The following is a 15,110-nucleotide window of genomic DNA, read 5'->3' on the forward strand; positions in this document are numbered from 1 at the left end:
CCCCGCCGTGCGCCGAGGCAATAGCCTGGCTCTCCTCAGCCATCGCCTCCTGGCTAAGTGCAAAGGGGACATACCCAATATAGCCTGGGATGGGGGGGGGGTTCACCACCTCCCCAGAGCCCCCCGTCCCCCGTGCATCCTGACTAATCCTGCGCCCGCCCCTGGCCACCCTGCTGGCCGGCCTCGGTATATTTGAGGGGCGGTCGGCAGGTGGCACCTCTACATAACTTCTGGCCAGCCTGCTGGCCAGAATGGGGATGCCAGATGGGCGCCCTGTGCCCCCCACCGCTGCCCGCCTCCCTGCGGGTGTCTGCCTTATAGCAGGCACCGCCGCCGGCCTAGCGCCCGCAGCGGCGCCTCTCCCGCTATTACTGCGGTTATTTTCACCCTGCGCAGCACTGCTGCGAGCCCCCCTGCCGCCTCTCCCCCCCCTTGCTGGACGTGCTGCGGCCGGGTGTCCGATGGCGCGCCTCGCGCCAGGGCTGCCGGCCGCGTCATCAATGTGGGACCCGCGCCCACGTGACGCCCTCGCCACTGACCGCTGGACGCCCGCCGGACTCCTGCGATCACCCCGCCGCGGGCCTGGGGAGGCCCCGGCGGCAGTACCGGCTCTGGGTAAGTCCAGCGCGTCAGCCAGACGGGCTGGGGGGGCGCGCGGTCCTGGACGGACGGGGCATCAGGCCTGGGCTCTTCCCACTCTTAAACTCGGGGGCACCACTATAAAGATCCTGCTAAAACTCTGGGCAACTAGCTAGATAGAGAGAGGGACAGAGAGACAGGACAGTGTGAAATAGGCTATGGAAAGAAAGAGAGTTAGGAAGGAAATTATCAGGGACAGCCAGGAGCCGGCAAGGCAGAGGTCTTACCGGTTCCAGAAAATTCCCAGAGAGGAAGTCTCTCTCTGGTCAGCAGACCCTTCTCCCCCACCTAGCTCCCCCCACTGCACCCATTGGCTGCCAGACGCAGCCCTTCCCCCTATCTGTTCCTCTAGGCAGCATGTAAAGCCCCTTCGGTGATTTATGTCACCTCTCACTTAATCAGCTATCGGTGTTCCTGTGTTTCGAGTGGGGGAAGCTCTGGTTGCTGGCGTGCGTTCCAGAGGGGGACGCGCATAGCGATGACGTCACCAGGAAGCACGCTGAGCCGCGGGAGTGCTCTTACTACACGCTACAGGCTCCGTGGTAACACCTGGATCAGGTAAGTTTAATGACACATTGGCGGGCGCGGGAATCTGTACTGGGTATTTATAATGGTTATTTTCACCCTGTGAGTTGTACCCTGAGGACGAGCATAAAGCTCGAAACACTGGTGTCGGTCACCACAATAAAGCTTTGAAACTTTATGCAGTCTCCGAGTGACGCCTTATTGCCATTTCTTCTACGTTGGGTCACAGTACCTGGGAAGGCACCGGAGCAAGTACAGCTGATTCTTTGGTGGAGTGCCGGATTTCCCCTTTTGCTATATATATATATATATATATATATATATATACACACACACACATGTGGCCATCACTGCTGCCCCTCCCAGTGCGCTAGGTCCCGGGAGACACTGCTAGCGCTGAGCGTCTTAGTAGCACCGCGATGTGACTAGGACGCACGGTCAGTAATGTGTATATGACACGTGTATATCTGTGCATGATGAAGTCTCTGATCTGTTTGTAATACTGCTCCATATACAGCCGCAGGGGTAGATGTAAAGCAGGGTACACGTTAGACGACACGGCAGACAATGCAATGTCATCAATGCTTTCCCTGGAACTGTGTGAATCTCCCGACAAACGATATAATGCACACACACTATTTTGCCCTATGAAATTGGGACCCTGGTGCCAAAAGGGGGCATGGCAATCACTGTGGGGGCATGGCCAACGCTCTGAGAGCTGTTGGCCATGCCCCCTGTTTCTTAAGGCCTGATACTGGTTGGTTTGCAAAAGCAGACTCTTATTTAATGGACAAAACCATGCTGCACTGTAGGTGGGGCAGATGTAACAGGAACAGAGAGACTTACATTTGGGGGAGTTATTTTGTTTCTGTGCAGAGTAAATACTGGCTGCTTTATTCTTACACTGCAATTTAGATTTCAGTTTGAACACCCCCCACCCAAATCTAATTCACATGTTACATCTGCCCCACCTGCAGTTCTCCATGGTTTTGTCCATTAAAGGAGTTTGCTTTTGCAAACCAACCAGAATGACCCCCTTAGTCTCCAGTGAATAACAGCAGCGAAGAGTGAGGGTACTCCCACCTGTCCCCCACCATGGGACACTAGTGCCCACGTGACTGTCCTATGAAAAACTGCACAGTTAGGGGGTATGCAGGAGGAGTCTACAGTACTTTCGTTAACAAACTGAACGATATGCAGAGAAATATTGTTTAAAGAATCTTCTAATGAAGCACATACATACTAACTTGGCATAGGGGGTATGGCTGGCACACAGTTGGGCTCGCCAAGGACGTAGAGGCGTGATCACATTATTGTGACTCCACCCATAACTCTTCCGTTGTACGGAGTGGGTGCTACAGCGTTCTATATTGGCCGGTGGAGGGTGCAGGAGAGTTGTTCGGCTTTCAGGGGGGCCAGGAATCCTGGCGAATCTTGGCGAAGTAAGAGACTCAAGTTAATAAAATCATTTCCGGCTTTACAATAACTGTGTGGGCATGGTTTGTGTAATGTTGGTGCGTTTGTTTATAGCCAATACTGTGTATAATATATTAGCTATAATCAATGATGCCATCTTTAGAGAGCACTGAGAGTGGGGCAGGCACACAATACAGAGGCCATGCAGAGAACGATGCGGCCATAGGCTACACGGAATGGAGTGGAAGAAGTGGACTCCAACCAACCAATCAGCTCCTGCCATACATTTTTCAAACACAGTCTGTGACATGGCAGGAAGGAGCTGATTGGCTGACTGTGTATCACTCTCCATTTTATCACTTTTGAAGCTTAGAGAATCTGGCCCATTGTGAGGGAATTCAGCCCAAGGAAGGACCTCCGACCAATTCTCCTGTACAGCTATGCACAAGCAACAAACTACACGCTTGGTCAGAAACAATGGGGGCAACCATGAAGATGGAAAATATCATTGATAAACAATTGAATAACTAGAGACGGTGGGAAGCCTCGGAACGGATCACAATGGGGCAGATGTGATAGATGGTTGAAGATCATTGACAGAGACGGAGGAACCTCGTAATGGAGATAATAGCGCTATAGAAGTCGGCCTGGAGTCCTTGGCTGAGCACATTTATGGGCCCAGCCCTCTTTCTAAATACAGTAGGTCCATTACAAAGCCAGAAACGCTAGTTACCGTATGATCTCAGTAACAAGGACATGTAGTCATTGCTAAGGGTTCAATGGGACTGCCTAGTCTTCAGCAAATTCCAGGACCTGACGATCTGAGTATACCGGTGGCACCACCAACATCTTCATATGGTTCCTGGAGCCCATCACCTTCCTATAGGTTGGAGGTATGGAGCCGTGAAGATGATTCCTCTGCCGCCTTCCATGTTTTGGAGACAAAAATGACTACTGCACAAGCGCGGCAGCCATTTCCTTTTGGTGTCAACCTTGACTGGGCTGTCACCTTAGACATTGTGGACCTACCATCTGGATGCTGGGAATTCCGGCGGAAGACTCAGCACATGAGCTGGGTGCCGGATGGACTGTCGGACCCCTATACCACACCAGCTGTGTCTTTTCCTGGATGATGTATTATTATTATTATTTGTACCCAACCTGGAGACCCTGTTTCTCCCCATACATGGCTGATATACACGTCCTGAATAGACTGAATTCAGAATCCGCTGTTCAGTGCAACTTTGTTTTCCCAACTTTTTGTTTTTAAAAAATAATGTAAATACTATAATTTCTGGATAGCTCAGATTTTGTAAGACTCCTATTGACCTGAAAACCCCCCAAATCCATTGGATCATTATAATGAATCTATGGTCTTATTGGTGTTCCGTATAAGCAATAGATCAGAATTACGTTTCCGCCTGGTTATTATTTCCCTTCATACTTGTATTTATCTTGGCAGGTCGGTGCGGATCCATTGGGCCCCACCGGAAGAACCCAATGGGATTATACTGGGCTATGAAGTCAGGAGACGCGGGGTATATCCCTGTAATTCTACACGGGGACCAGGGAGGGAGCAGAATGGTAAATTGTGCCGGTTAGTCCCATGCAGGGCGGACGAGGAGCTGTGCGGGGATACATGCTATAATCCTTATACGCAGGTAACGGTGTTCATTCATTATTTGTATAACTTTGTATTTTTCACTATACTGTAACAAACTGCCGTTACCCCGGACAACGCCCGATTCTGGCTGGAGATGTGTCAGTCTATTAGCACTAACAATGCAGAAATCACAATAATACCATTACACCATCGGCACTGCCCCAAGTAACTAATTGTAAGTAATTTACCCCTAAGTGTTAGTAAATGTGTGTTTAAGCCCCTGAAACACAAGATCAATTTTGATCAATATAAAATTGATAAAAAATATATTTTTTGCTATATCAGTCCCTAAGCCTCTCGGCACCGCACATCGCTCGCTCCCTCAGTCCGATATGCACTTTCACAATTCTTCTTTTATTTGCTTTGCTCACAACTTGTAAATCTCCCTGGGAATCCCGATTCAGCATACACTGTATTTCCGAATCAGCGACCTGGTTGTGTAATGAAGTAATTACCTGTCCTGTACCGGTTTTTGCATAATTACACCACAGTAAGCTCCGTAGGCCGGCGCGATAATTTATTGTATTGCCTGGTTAAATCACTGGGTTCTTCTTTATTGAAAATCAATTGCTATTCAGTCACAAGTGGGCGCTTGTTCACCGGACAACGAGCTGGGAGAGACCCGCGATCATTTGTTAGAAGTATTTTTCCTGTAAATTATTGTATTTTGCAGATTAATTCTTATATTAACTGCTGTTTAGTTTCTGGATCAATATGGGAACCGCACAGCGGGAGATTCCAAATGGCTTTTATTGACAGACCGCGCTACAAACCCTCCGTTGAAGACCCATAATGAAATAATGGACCAATTTGTCAACAACAACACTGCGCTCTCTCCGATCGAGCCACTATTACATTTACAAAAGGCGCCGCGTAAGGAGACAGTAATTAAAATCCTGATGGATCTGAATATAAATTATTTGGAAACGTTGAATTTTAGCCTTGGGTTGCGGCAAAACGTCACTCATGAAATCCTCACCTTCATGGTATCTGTGGTATCTGAAAATGACAATTTGAGTTTTAGTGATCTGTGCAGGTGGGACCCCTGAAACTGCGGTCTGGCAATGACGGAGTATATTTCTATTGGGGGGGGGGGGTGTCAGGGCCAGTTACGGGACAGGCCAGGGTAGCTGCGTGACATGCAGCTGATGAGATTGAATTAGTCCCTTAATCCGGAACTATATTCGTGGCTTTATTATCTGCTTTGCATGGTGTTGCCTTTATCTGTAAACGAGGTTCTGATGTGTCTGATGGGGGAATTGAGCGTTTCTCGTGTCATTTAGCGGTTATGGGACACAACTTCCCAGAATGAGGCCCTTTTATGCTCCTAAAGCCGTTATTGCTGGCCCCCTTATTGCTGGCCATCCCCGCTGAATGCAAGCCTTAAAGCAAAGTAGGTGTTTATTATATATTATTATCAGTTATTTATATGGCGCCACAAGGGTGGTGCAGCGCCGGTGACAAAACATAGATGGACGCAGCGTATAGATAGTATATATAATATTAGTGCCACAAGGGTTGCGCAGCGCCGGTGACAATACATAGATGGACGCTGCATATATATAAAGTATATATTATTATTATTTTTATTATTATCATCATTTATTTATATGGCGCCACAAGGGTTCTGCAGCGCCTGACAATACATTGATGAGTTAAAGAACAAAACAATACAATAGTGATTTACATTACAAATACAAATGAGGACAAGTACATGGTAAATAAGACAGTTGCAACAGTGGACACTGAGGCAATTATAACAGCGGCAGAGATATATTCTAAGAGAAGCAGATGAGGAGAGAGGGCCCTGCTCGTTACAGCTTACATTCTAAAGGTACGGGGCAGACAAACTGGGGTCACACAGCAGGGGTACAAGTGACCATAAACCGAGGGTTAGGGTGAGAAATTGTTAGATTTAATGAAGAAGTGGGTCCTGAGAGCCCGTTTAAAGTTTTGTAGGGAGGTGGCAAGTCTGATAGGGAGTGGTAGAAATATATATATGGAATCTGTTACCCCCGTGGGGGTACTGGGGGGCCCAAAAAGGGGTCCGGCCATTACACAAAGGGAGTCAGGGAAGCAACATATGGCAAAGTTGCATAACATATATGGGGCAGAGGACATGGGGCTTAAGAAAATAAACTGTGGTCAGATCCGGGAGCCGACCAGACAGGTGTATGCCGGGCACACCATGGGCATGGGGACGGGTGTATGCCAGGCACACCATGGGCATGGGGACAGGTGTATGCCGGGCACACCATGGGTATGGGGACAGGTGTATGCCAGGCACACCATGGGTATGGGGACAGGTGTATGCCGGGCACACCATGGGCACGAGGACAGGTGTATGACGGGTTCCGTTAGCGCAGCAGAGATGATCTGCATCTTATTCTCAGCAATAGAACTGTTTCCCTGAATAACTAATTGAATAAAACAGAATTTCCCAAGTCAGCGTCAGCCCCTATAATTGGATTTGGATGCAGCAGCTGCAGGTCCTGTTCTCTCTGTCCCCTTCACATTGAGGAAGGATTATGCCACAGCTCCGTAGGGAGGGGACGATCCTGCACACTCTGCTGTTTTATTTTAGGACAGTCCAATTGTTGTTTGTGTATTCGCAGCACTTGTTCCCATTGATAGAACCAGTGACAGGTAAGGGCGTGGTGCGACATTTCCCCAGCTCACTAATGGGTGACCCTTAATGTATCAGCGCTCGTGTGGGCCCTAACGTGTCAGCAGTAATCTGTGACTCTGTCTCCCTAATGTTTAGATTGTCAGCTCTTGTGGCTGGGGAAACATTCAGGCTTGGAAAATGGTATATACTGTAAAGCAATCAAATAAGAGAATTAGGATTAGGGTGGTTGGGGGGGGGGACTTGGTTGCAAGCAGGGCCCTCCTACCATTTTGACTGTCTAACTACCCAGTTTGAGTGCAACGGAACCTGCTGCGCTGTAACGGAGGCTGTTAATAAATAAATAATAAATAATTATCGGATTGTTGCGTATGGTGATAAATACGCCCCCTCGGTGTCTTCCGGGTTACTACGAGAGCTGCAGAGAAACTTTACACAATTTCCAACTTTTCCTTTGTATCCTATAACTTTCAACTCCTCCAAAATTGTGATGATTCATTTAGTGAGACCTATTACCATAATCCGTTGTGATTATTGCCTTCAGCGTGGTCCCCGTGGCAATCACCGGCGGTAATGACTCTATCAGCCTGACAGTCTCTGTTTCCTGTGACAGGTATGTTGCCGGGATGCTCTGTACGACAGAAGAGACGGATATGATGAATACATCGGATCTCGCACCAGTTCTTCCCAGATATGCTGTGCTGGTGAAATACACGTTATCCAGCCTGACCACCGGTGCTGCGGGGGATATTACATCAGGATCCAGGCAGGTAAGTGTCAGACAGTCGGCATTCCTCGTGTGGACATGACACTAGAGTGTAATAAACACGTAAATGCCCAATATTATTGTAACATTACCCTCTTACCTACCGATCCTGTATAACATTATATAGATGTATATATAGACTGTGCATTGTACAACGCAATGGAATATGCTGGTGCTATGTCAGTAAATCTATATCATTTGCTACGGATCATCCCATCTCCAACGTGCGCCACTACTAGGGAGATGTGTTAGGCTAGCAGGAGCGGAGGAACACGGTAAGAATGGCGGCTGACTGGGCAAGGCGGGGAGGTACGAAGGAGCGTGGTGGGGAGGGGGTGTTGGGTAGATACTGGGGCAGATACCAGGGTTTCTGGGCACCTTTTCTGGCGATCTTAATAAATAAATATGTACTAAGTAATCTGGGGGGTATACGATTGATAGGTCAACAGTCACTTGTCGACAGTGACTAGATCGACACCTACAATGGTTGACATTCTATAGGTTGACATTGACTGAAGGTTGACACAAGCTGAATGTCGACATGGGCATGGTTGGCCTTCAAAAGGTCGACATGACTGACTTGGTTCATACTTTACTAGCCAAGTGGGCATATAGCAAGAATATAATAGAGCGCAGGGGTACACTTGTCAAAAATGGGAAAAACTAATTTTGACCTCTTGAGTGTCATCCATGTGCATGTTGACCTTAAGCTTGTGTCGATCTTCTGTCGGATGTTGCACTGCTGCAATCTGCTTGGTATCCTGGAAGAGCCACTGCAGCCATTGTTCAGCATAAAGATACACTTCCGCAGTTCTGCTGAGTCCTGGGAGGATTTGCACACAGACCACTTTACACGGTATCGGAAGTCAGGCAGTGATGACGCAAAGCATAGAGCCGCTGGTTGTCAACTGCGCCATTGCACATGCATAAGTCAAGCTGAAGAAGACTGCACAGGCATATGGTGAGATTACATGATACCCCCAGGACTATGGAGCAATTAATATCTGATGTGCCAAATGCAAAATCTGGGTTCTGGAAGACCACATTGGACAAATAATCATCCATGCTCTGTTTATGACACCTGTGGGCAGGAACGCCTTCCTCCGAATGCCCCATGACATACAGTATGCACCAGTGGTGAAGTATTCCAACGCGGCATGGAACTGTTGGCTTTGGTCTTTGCCTGTCAGAAGTTTCATGAGTTCCTCTGTGGGCACCAGTGCTGGTGGAGGTAGACCACCAACATCTCATTACCATTCTGTGCAAACCACTGGATTCTTCCTCAGCACAGATTCAAAGGTTCATGATCAAGCTCCAAAGATACCTTCTGGATGTGGTGTACAAACCTGGCCAGAACCTCTGTGACTCTGACACCTAATCACGCGCTCCCCTTCCGGACTGAGATGTCCATGATGATGACCTGGATGTAATAGAGTTTGATGTTCTCACCGTCAGATGCATGGAGGAGTTCCATGATGCAACACTCAGGGATGACCTCGCCAATAGATGTCTCGTGTTGTCCTGCATAGCAAGGAGAACCTCCTGACCTCAAGTCTTTCTTTGCTTTCTACAGTGAATTGCCCCCTCAGATGGTTTCATCCTCCGTGGTCAGCATTTTGTTATATCTTATGTCCTTTGAGGGTTCTACGTTCGGCAGGCCAGTCATGGGCACCTGATCGTGAGACTTTGTTGGATTAAAGATCCCTGTTTTCACCCTCTATGCTGCTGACATTGGGCGGGCTGACTCTGTCTGTGCCTCCGCAAGGGTTTGCAGGCCCTTCATGCTGTTCACTTTCCATAAGATTCTTGATCTACATGGTCCATTGTTGCTGTAGATCTCTGTAAATGGTGAGAGGGAGAAAAAGCACCTTGTACCTTGTGTTAATAGACTCACATTCCGGTTGGTTCAAGTTGGACGTCCCCTGTCACTCATTGCTCTGCTTGGATCTGTTGCTCAAACTGATTACTCATTCACTCTGCCCAGCAACCAGCTTCAACCCGAGTAAAACCCTTCTTTTAACCCGGGTCGGATAGCCGCGTTGCTGGACCCGGGATTTTTCCAAAGGCCCTTTCACACTGTAGAGTGACCCTAGTCGACCCGCCAAAGACCCGGGTTATTTGCGCGGTGTGAAAGGTGTGTACTACATAAGGTGTTTGTGCAGAACCCTAAACGTACATTATACAGGCTGACGAACTGTTGCGTCTCACATAGTTCCGCTAGTTAACGTAGTGCAGCAAGGAATTGAAACTTATGATTGACGTTCCATTTCCGTAGGCATCAAACATAAGATATGCAAACACATCATAGCTGCAATGTTACCTGTCTCTGACATGACTTTAATCATATATCTGTCCCAGTAAGTGTCTGTATCAGAAGTATATACAGTATCGGCAGTGTATAGATGGTCAGCCTATGGCGTTCGAGTCTTATCCTGTCGCCATGGCACCCTCGCAATCTTCCTGGGATGTAACAGCCATTAGTTCCGATCACATATGTAGGCGTCGCTGATTGGTTGGCAATACTTCCAGCATAATACTTTTTTATGTGCAAAGGTACTTGAAATTCTGCCAAGTTGCTCTGCACATCTCCAGCCCTAAACCCTGGCAAAGTAATTCATATATCACAATATTCTGAATGCTCCGATGATGTCATCACAAAATGCTATCACACAGGAGGACCGGCAAAGGCTGTTAAATAGTCTCATTAATCTCAATGCTCCGTAATGGAATGATTTTATTTTATAACCTCTATCTCCATCCAGTGGTCGCTGAGAATTAATCTGTGTTTACATCTTTAGAGAAGAAATTACGGTGCTCGCTGTAAATCAGCGCTAACCAGGGGACAGCGGGGGATAGTAGTGCCCAGGCCTGGCACCGTGCGATGGTTTATGTGTATCAGTATATATAGTGGGATAGGGAGAAGTACTGGATATAGAGTTTATATAGTAACAAGCCCGTTCTTTATGGCTAAATACTCAGCAAAGACCCTTTTACGTCTGCTTAATCTGTCACCGGGAAGAGGGTCAGGCGCCCATGGTGATTTGGGTCAACAGTGATCTGAGGTCACACATGCGCGAAGGAGACGCAGGGCGTGGAATACACTCCATTTACTACAACTGTCTGTTTCCTAAATTCTTATCCATTCCACTGTTATATACTCCGATCCCAGGCTTTCCATTTTATTTAGCAGTCTGAGATGTGGGACAAACTAAAATGCATTACTAAGGTCTAGGTTTGCTCTATAGGGTAGGGCCTATGAAGCGGGGGTAGCTGGGGGCATGGAACCACGATCGCACCATCGCAGCCGGCCCCCCATATTACGAGCATTGCAAAGCCTACTATTCATGGTGAGCAGGGGCTTATGGGGACAGCGGCAGAGTTTTTTTTTCTCTGTTTTTGATACTATTGTTTCCTCCAAATGTATCAGTCCCAAAAGTAATGATGAGCAGGCCCTTCCTCATCCATGATGTGATGTGCAGGATGGAGCGAGATGACGAGCAGGGCCTTTCTCATCCATGATGTGATGTGCAGGATGGAGCGAGATGACGAGCAGGGACTTCCTCATCCATGATGTGATGTGCAGGATGGAGCGAGATGACGAGCAGGGCCTTTCTCATCCATGATGTGATGTGCAGGATGGAGCGAGATGACGAGCAGGGACTTCCTCATCCATGATGTGATGTGCAGGATGGAGCGAGATGACGAGCAGGGCCTTCCTCATCCATGATGTGATGTGCAGGATGGAGCGAGATGACGAGCAGGGCCTTCCTCATCCATGATGTGATGTGCAGGATGGAGCGAGATGACGAGCAGGGCCTTCCTCATCCATGATGTGATGTGCAGGATGGAGAGAGTTGACGAGCAGGGCCTTCCTCATCCATGATGTGATGTGCAGGATGGAGCGAGATGACGAGCAGGGCCTTCCTCATCCATGATGTGATGTGCAGGATTGAGCGAGATGACGAGCAGGGACTTCCTCATCCATGATGTGATGTGCAGGATGGAGCGAGATGACGAGCAGGGCCTTCCTCATCCATGATGTGATGTGCAGGATGGAGAGAGATGACGAGCAGGGCCTTCCTCATCCATGATGTGATGTGCAGGATGGAGCGAGATGACGAGCAGGGCCTTCCTCATCCATGATGTGATGTGCAGGATGGAGCGAGATGACGAGCAGGGCCTTCCTCATCCATGATGTGATGTGCAGGATGGAGGAGATGACGAGCAGGGCCTTCCTCATCCATGATGTGATGTGCAGGATGGAGAGAGAGGACGAGCAGGGCCTTCCTCATCCATGATGTGATGTGCAGGATGGAGCGAGATGACGAGCAGGCCCTTCCTCATCCATGATGTGATGTGCAGGATGGAGAGAGTTGACAAGCAGGGCCTTCCTCATCCATGATGTGATGTGCAGGATGGAGGAGCTGACGAGCAGGACCTTCCTCATCCATGATGTGATGTGCAGGATGGAGCGAGATGACGAGCAGGCCCTTCCTCATCCATGATGTGATGTGCAGGATGGAGCGAGATGACGAGCAGGCCCTTCCTCATCCATGATGTGATGTGCAGGATGGAGCGAGATGACGAGCAGGAACTTCCTCATCCATGATGTGATGTGCAGGATGGAGAGAGATGACGAGCAGTGCCTTCCTCATCCATGATGTGATGTGCAGGATGGAGAGAGATGACGAGCAGGGCCTTCCTCATCCATGATGTGATGTGCAGGATGGAGCGAGATGACGAGCAGGGCCTTCCTCATCCATGATGTGATGTGCAGGATTGAGCGAGATGACGAGCAGGGACTTCCTCATCCATGATGTGATGTGCAGGATGGAGCGAGATGACGAGCAGGGCCTTCCTCATCCATGATGTGATGTGCAGGATGGAGCGAGATGACGAGCAGGGCCTTCCTCATCCATGATGTGATGTGCAGGATGGAGCGAGATGACGAGCAGGGCCTTCCTCATCCATGATGTGATGTGCAGGATGGAGAGAGTTGACGAGCAGGGCCTTCCTCATCCATGATGTGATGTGCAGGATGGAGCGAGATGACGAGCAGGGCCTTCCTCATCCATGATGTGATGTGCAGGATTGAGCGAGATGACGAGCAGGGACTTCCTCATCCATGATGTGATGTGCAGGATGGAGCGAGATGACGAGCAGGGCCTTCCTCATCCATGATGTGATGTGCAGGATGGAGAGAGATGACGAGCAGGGCCTTCCTCATCCATGATGTGATGTGCAGGATGGAGCGAGATGACGAGCAGGGCCTTCCTCATCCATGATGTGATGTGCAGGATGGAGCGAGATGACGAGCAGGGCCTTCCTCATCCATGATGTGATGTGCAGGATGGAGGAGATGACGAGCAGGGCCTTCCTCATCCATGATGTGATGTGCAGGATGGAGCGAGATGACGAGCAGGGCCTTCCTCATCCATGATGTGATGTGCAGGATGGAGGAGATGACGAGCAGGGCCTTCCTCATCCATGATGTGATGTGCAGGATGGAGAGAGAGGACGAGCAGGGACTTCCTCATCCATGATGTGATGTGCAGGATGGAGCGAGATGACGAGCAGGGCCTTCCTCATCCATGATGTGATGTGCAGGATGGAGAGAGATGACGAGCAGGGCCTTCCTCATCCATGATGTGATGTGCAGGATGGAGAGAGATGACGAGCAGGCCCTTCCTCATCCATGATGTGATGTGCAGGATGGAGTGAGAGAGACGAGCAGGGCCTTACTCATCCATGATGTGATGTGCAGGATGGAGAGAGAGGACGAGCAGGGCCTTTCTCATCCATGATGTGATGTGCAGGATGGAGCGAGATGACGAGCAGGAACTTCCTCATCCATGATGTGATGTGCAGGATGGAGCGAGATGACGAGCAGGAACTTCCTCATCCATGATGTGATGTGCAGGATGGAGAGAGATGACGAGCAGGGCCTTCCTCATCCATGATGTGATGTGCAGGATGGAGAGAGATGACGAGCAGGGCCTTCCTCATCCATGATGTGATGTGCAGGATGGAGCGAGATGACGAGCAGGGCCTTTCTCATCCATGATGTGATGTGCAGGATGGAGAGAGATGACGAGCAGGGCCTTTCTCATCCATGATGTGATGTGCAGGATGGAGAGAGATGACGAGCAGGGCCTTCCTCATCCATGATGTGATGTGCAGGATGGAGGAGATGACGAGCAGGGCCTTCCTCATCCATGATGTGATGTGCAGGATGGAGAGAGAGGACGAGCAGGGCCTTCCTCATCCATGATGTGATGTGCAGGATGGAGCGAGATGACGAGCAGGCCCTTCCTCATCCATGATGTGATGTGCAGGATGGAGAGAGTTGACGAGCAGGGCCTTCCTCATCCATGATGTGATGTGCAGGATGGAGGAGCTGACGAGCAGGACCTTCCTCATCCATGATGTGATGTGCAGGATGGAGCGAGATGACGAGCAGGCCCTTCCTCATCCATGATGTGATGTGCAGGATGGAGCGAGATGACGAGCAGGCCCTTCCTCATCCATGATGTGATGTGCAGGATGGAGCGAGATGACGAGCAGGAACTTCCTCATCCATGATGTGATGTGCAGGATGGAGAGAGATGACGAGCAGTGCCTTCCTCATCCATGATGTGATGTGCAGGATGGAGAGAGATGACGAGCAGGGCCTTCCTCATCCATGATGTGATGTGCAGGATGGAGCGAGATGACGAGCAGGGCCTTCCTCATCCATGATGTGATGTGCAGGATTGAGCGAGATGACGAGCAGGGACTTCCTCATCCATGATGTGATGTGCAGGATGGAGCGAGATGACGAGCAGGGCCTTCCTCATCCATGATGTGATGTGCAGGATGGAGCGAGATGACGAGCAGGGCCTTCCTCATCCATGATGTGATGTGCAGGATGGAGCGAGATGACGAGCAGGGCCTTCCTCATCCATGATGTGATGTGCAGGATGGAGAGAGTTGACGAGCAGGGCCTTCCTCATCCATGATGTGATGTGCAGGATGGAGCGAGATGACGAGCAGGGCCTTCCTCATCCATGATGTGATGTGCAGGATTGAGCGAGATGACGAGCAGGGACTTCCTCATCCATGATGTGATGTGCAGGATGGAGCGAGATGACGAGCAGGGCCTTCCTCATCCATGATGTGATGTGCAGGATGGAGAGAGATGACGAGCAGGGCCTTCCTCATCCATGATGTGATGTGCAGGATGGAGCGAGATGACGAGCAGGGCCTTCCTCATCCATGATGTGATGTGCAGGATGGAGCGAGATGACGAGCAGGGCCTTCCTCATCCATGATGTGATGTGCAGGATGGAGGAGATGACGAGCAGGGCCTTCCTCATCCATGATGTGATGTGCAGGATGGAGCGAGATGACGAGCAGGGCCTTCCTCATCCATGATGTGATGTGCAGGATGGAGGAGATGACGAGCAGGGCCTTCCTCATCCATGATGTGATGTGCA

At 49.6% G+C, this 15,110-nt stretch overlaps 1 protein-coding gene across 6 annotated transcripts in view; it reads left to right on the forward strand.

Annotated features, from left to right (window-relative positions):
- The window catches only part of USH2A (usherin), a 739,769-nt gene that overhangs the window by 510,805 nt on the left and 213,854 nt on the right, over nucleotides 1–15,110 (forward strand). For all 6 annotated transcript variants that reach the window (XM_083175163.1, XM_083175160.1, XM_083175162.1 and 3 more), the window contains exons 47-48: nucleotides 4,043–4,241; nucleotides 7,483–7,639. In XM_083175163.1, the coding sequence (XP_083031289.1) occupies nucleotides 4,043–4,241; nucleotides 7,483–7,639 (356 nt within the window). The remainder of the gene's footprint in view (nucleotides 1–4,042; nucleotides 4,242–7,482; nucleotides 7,640–15,110) is intronic.

The sequence above is a fragment of the Crinia signifera genome, chromosome 3 (assembly GCF_055691185.1).
Source record: "Crinia signifera chromosome 3, ASM5569118v1, whole genome shotgun sequence".
Classification (NCBI taxonomy): Eukaryota; Metazoa; Chordata; class Amphibia; order Anura; family Myobatrachidae; genus Crinia; species Crinia signifera.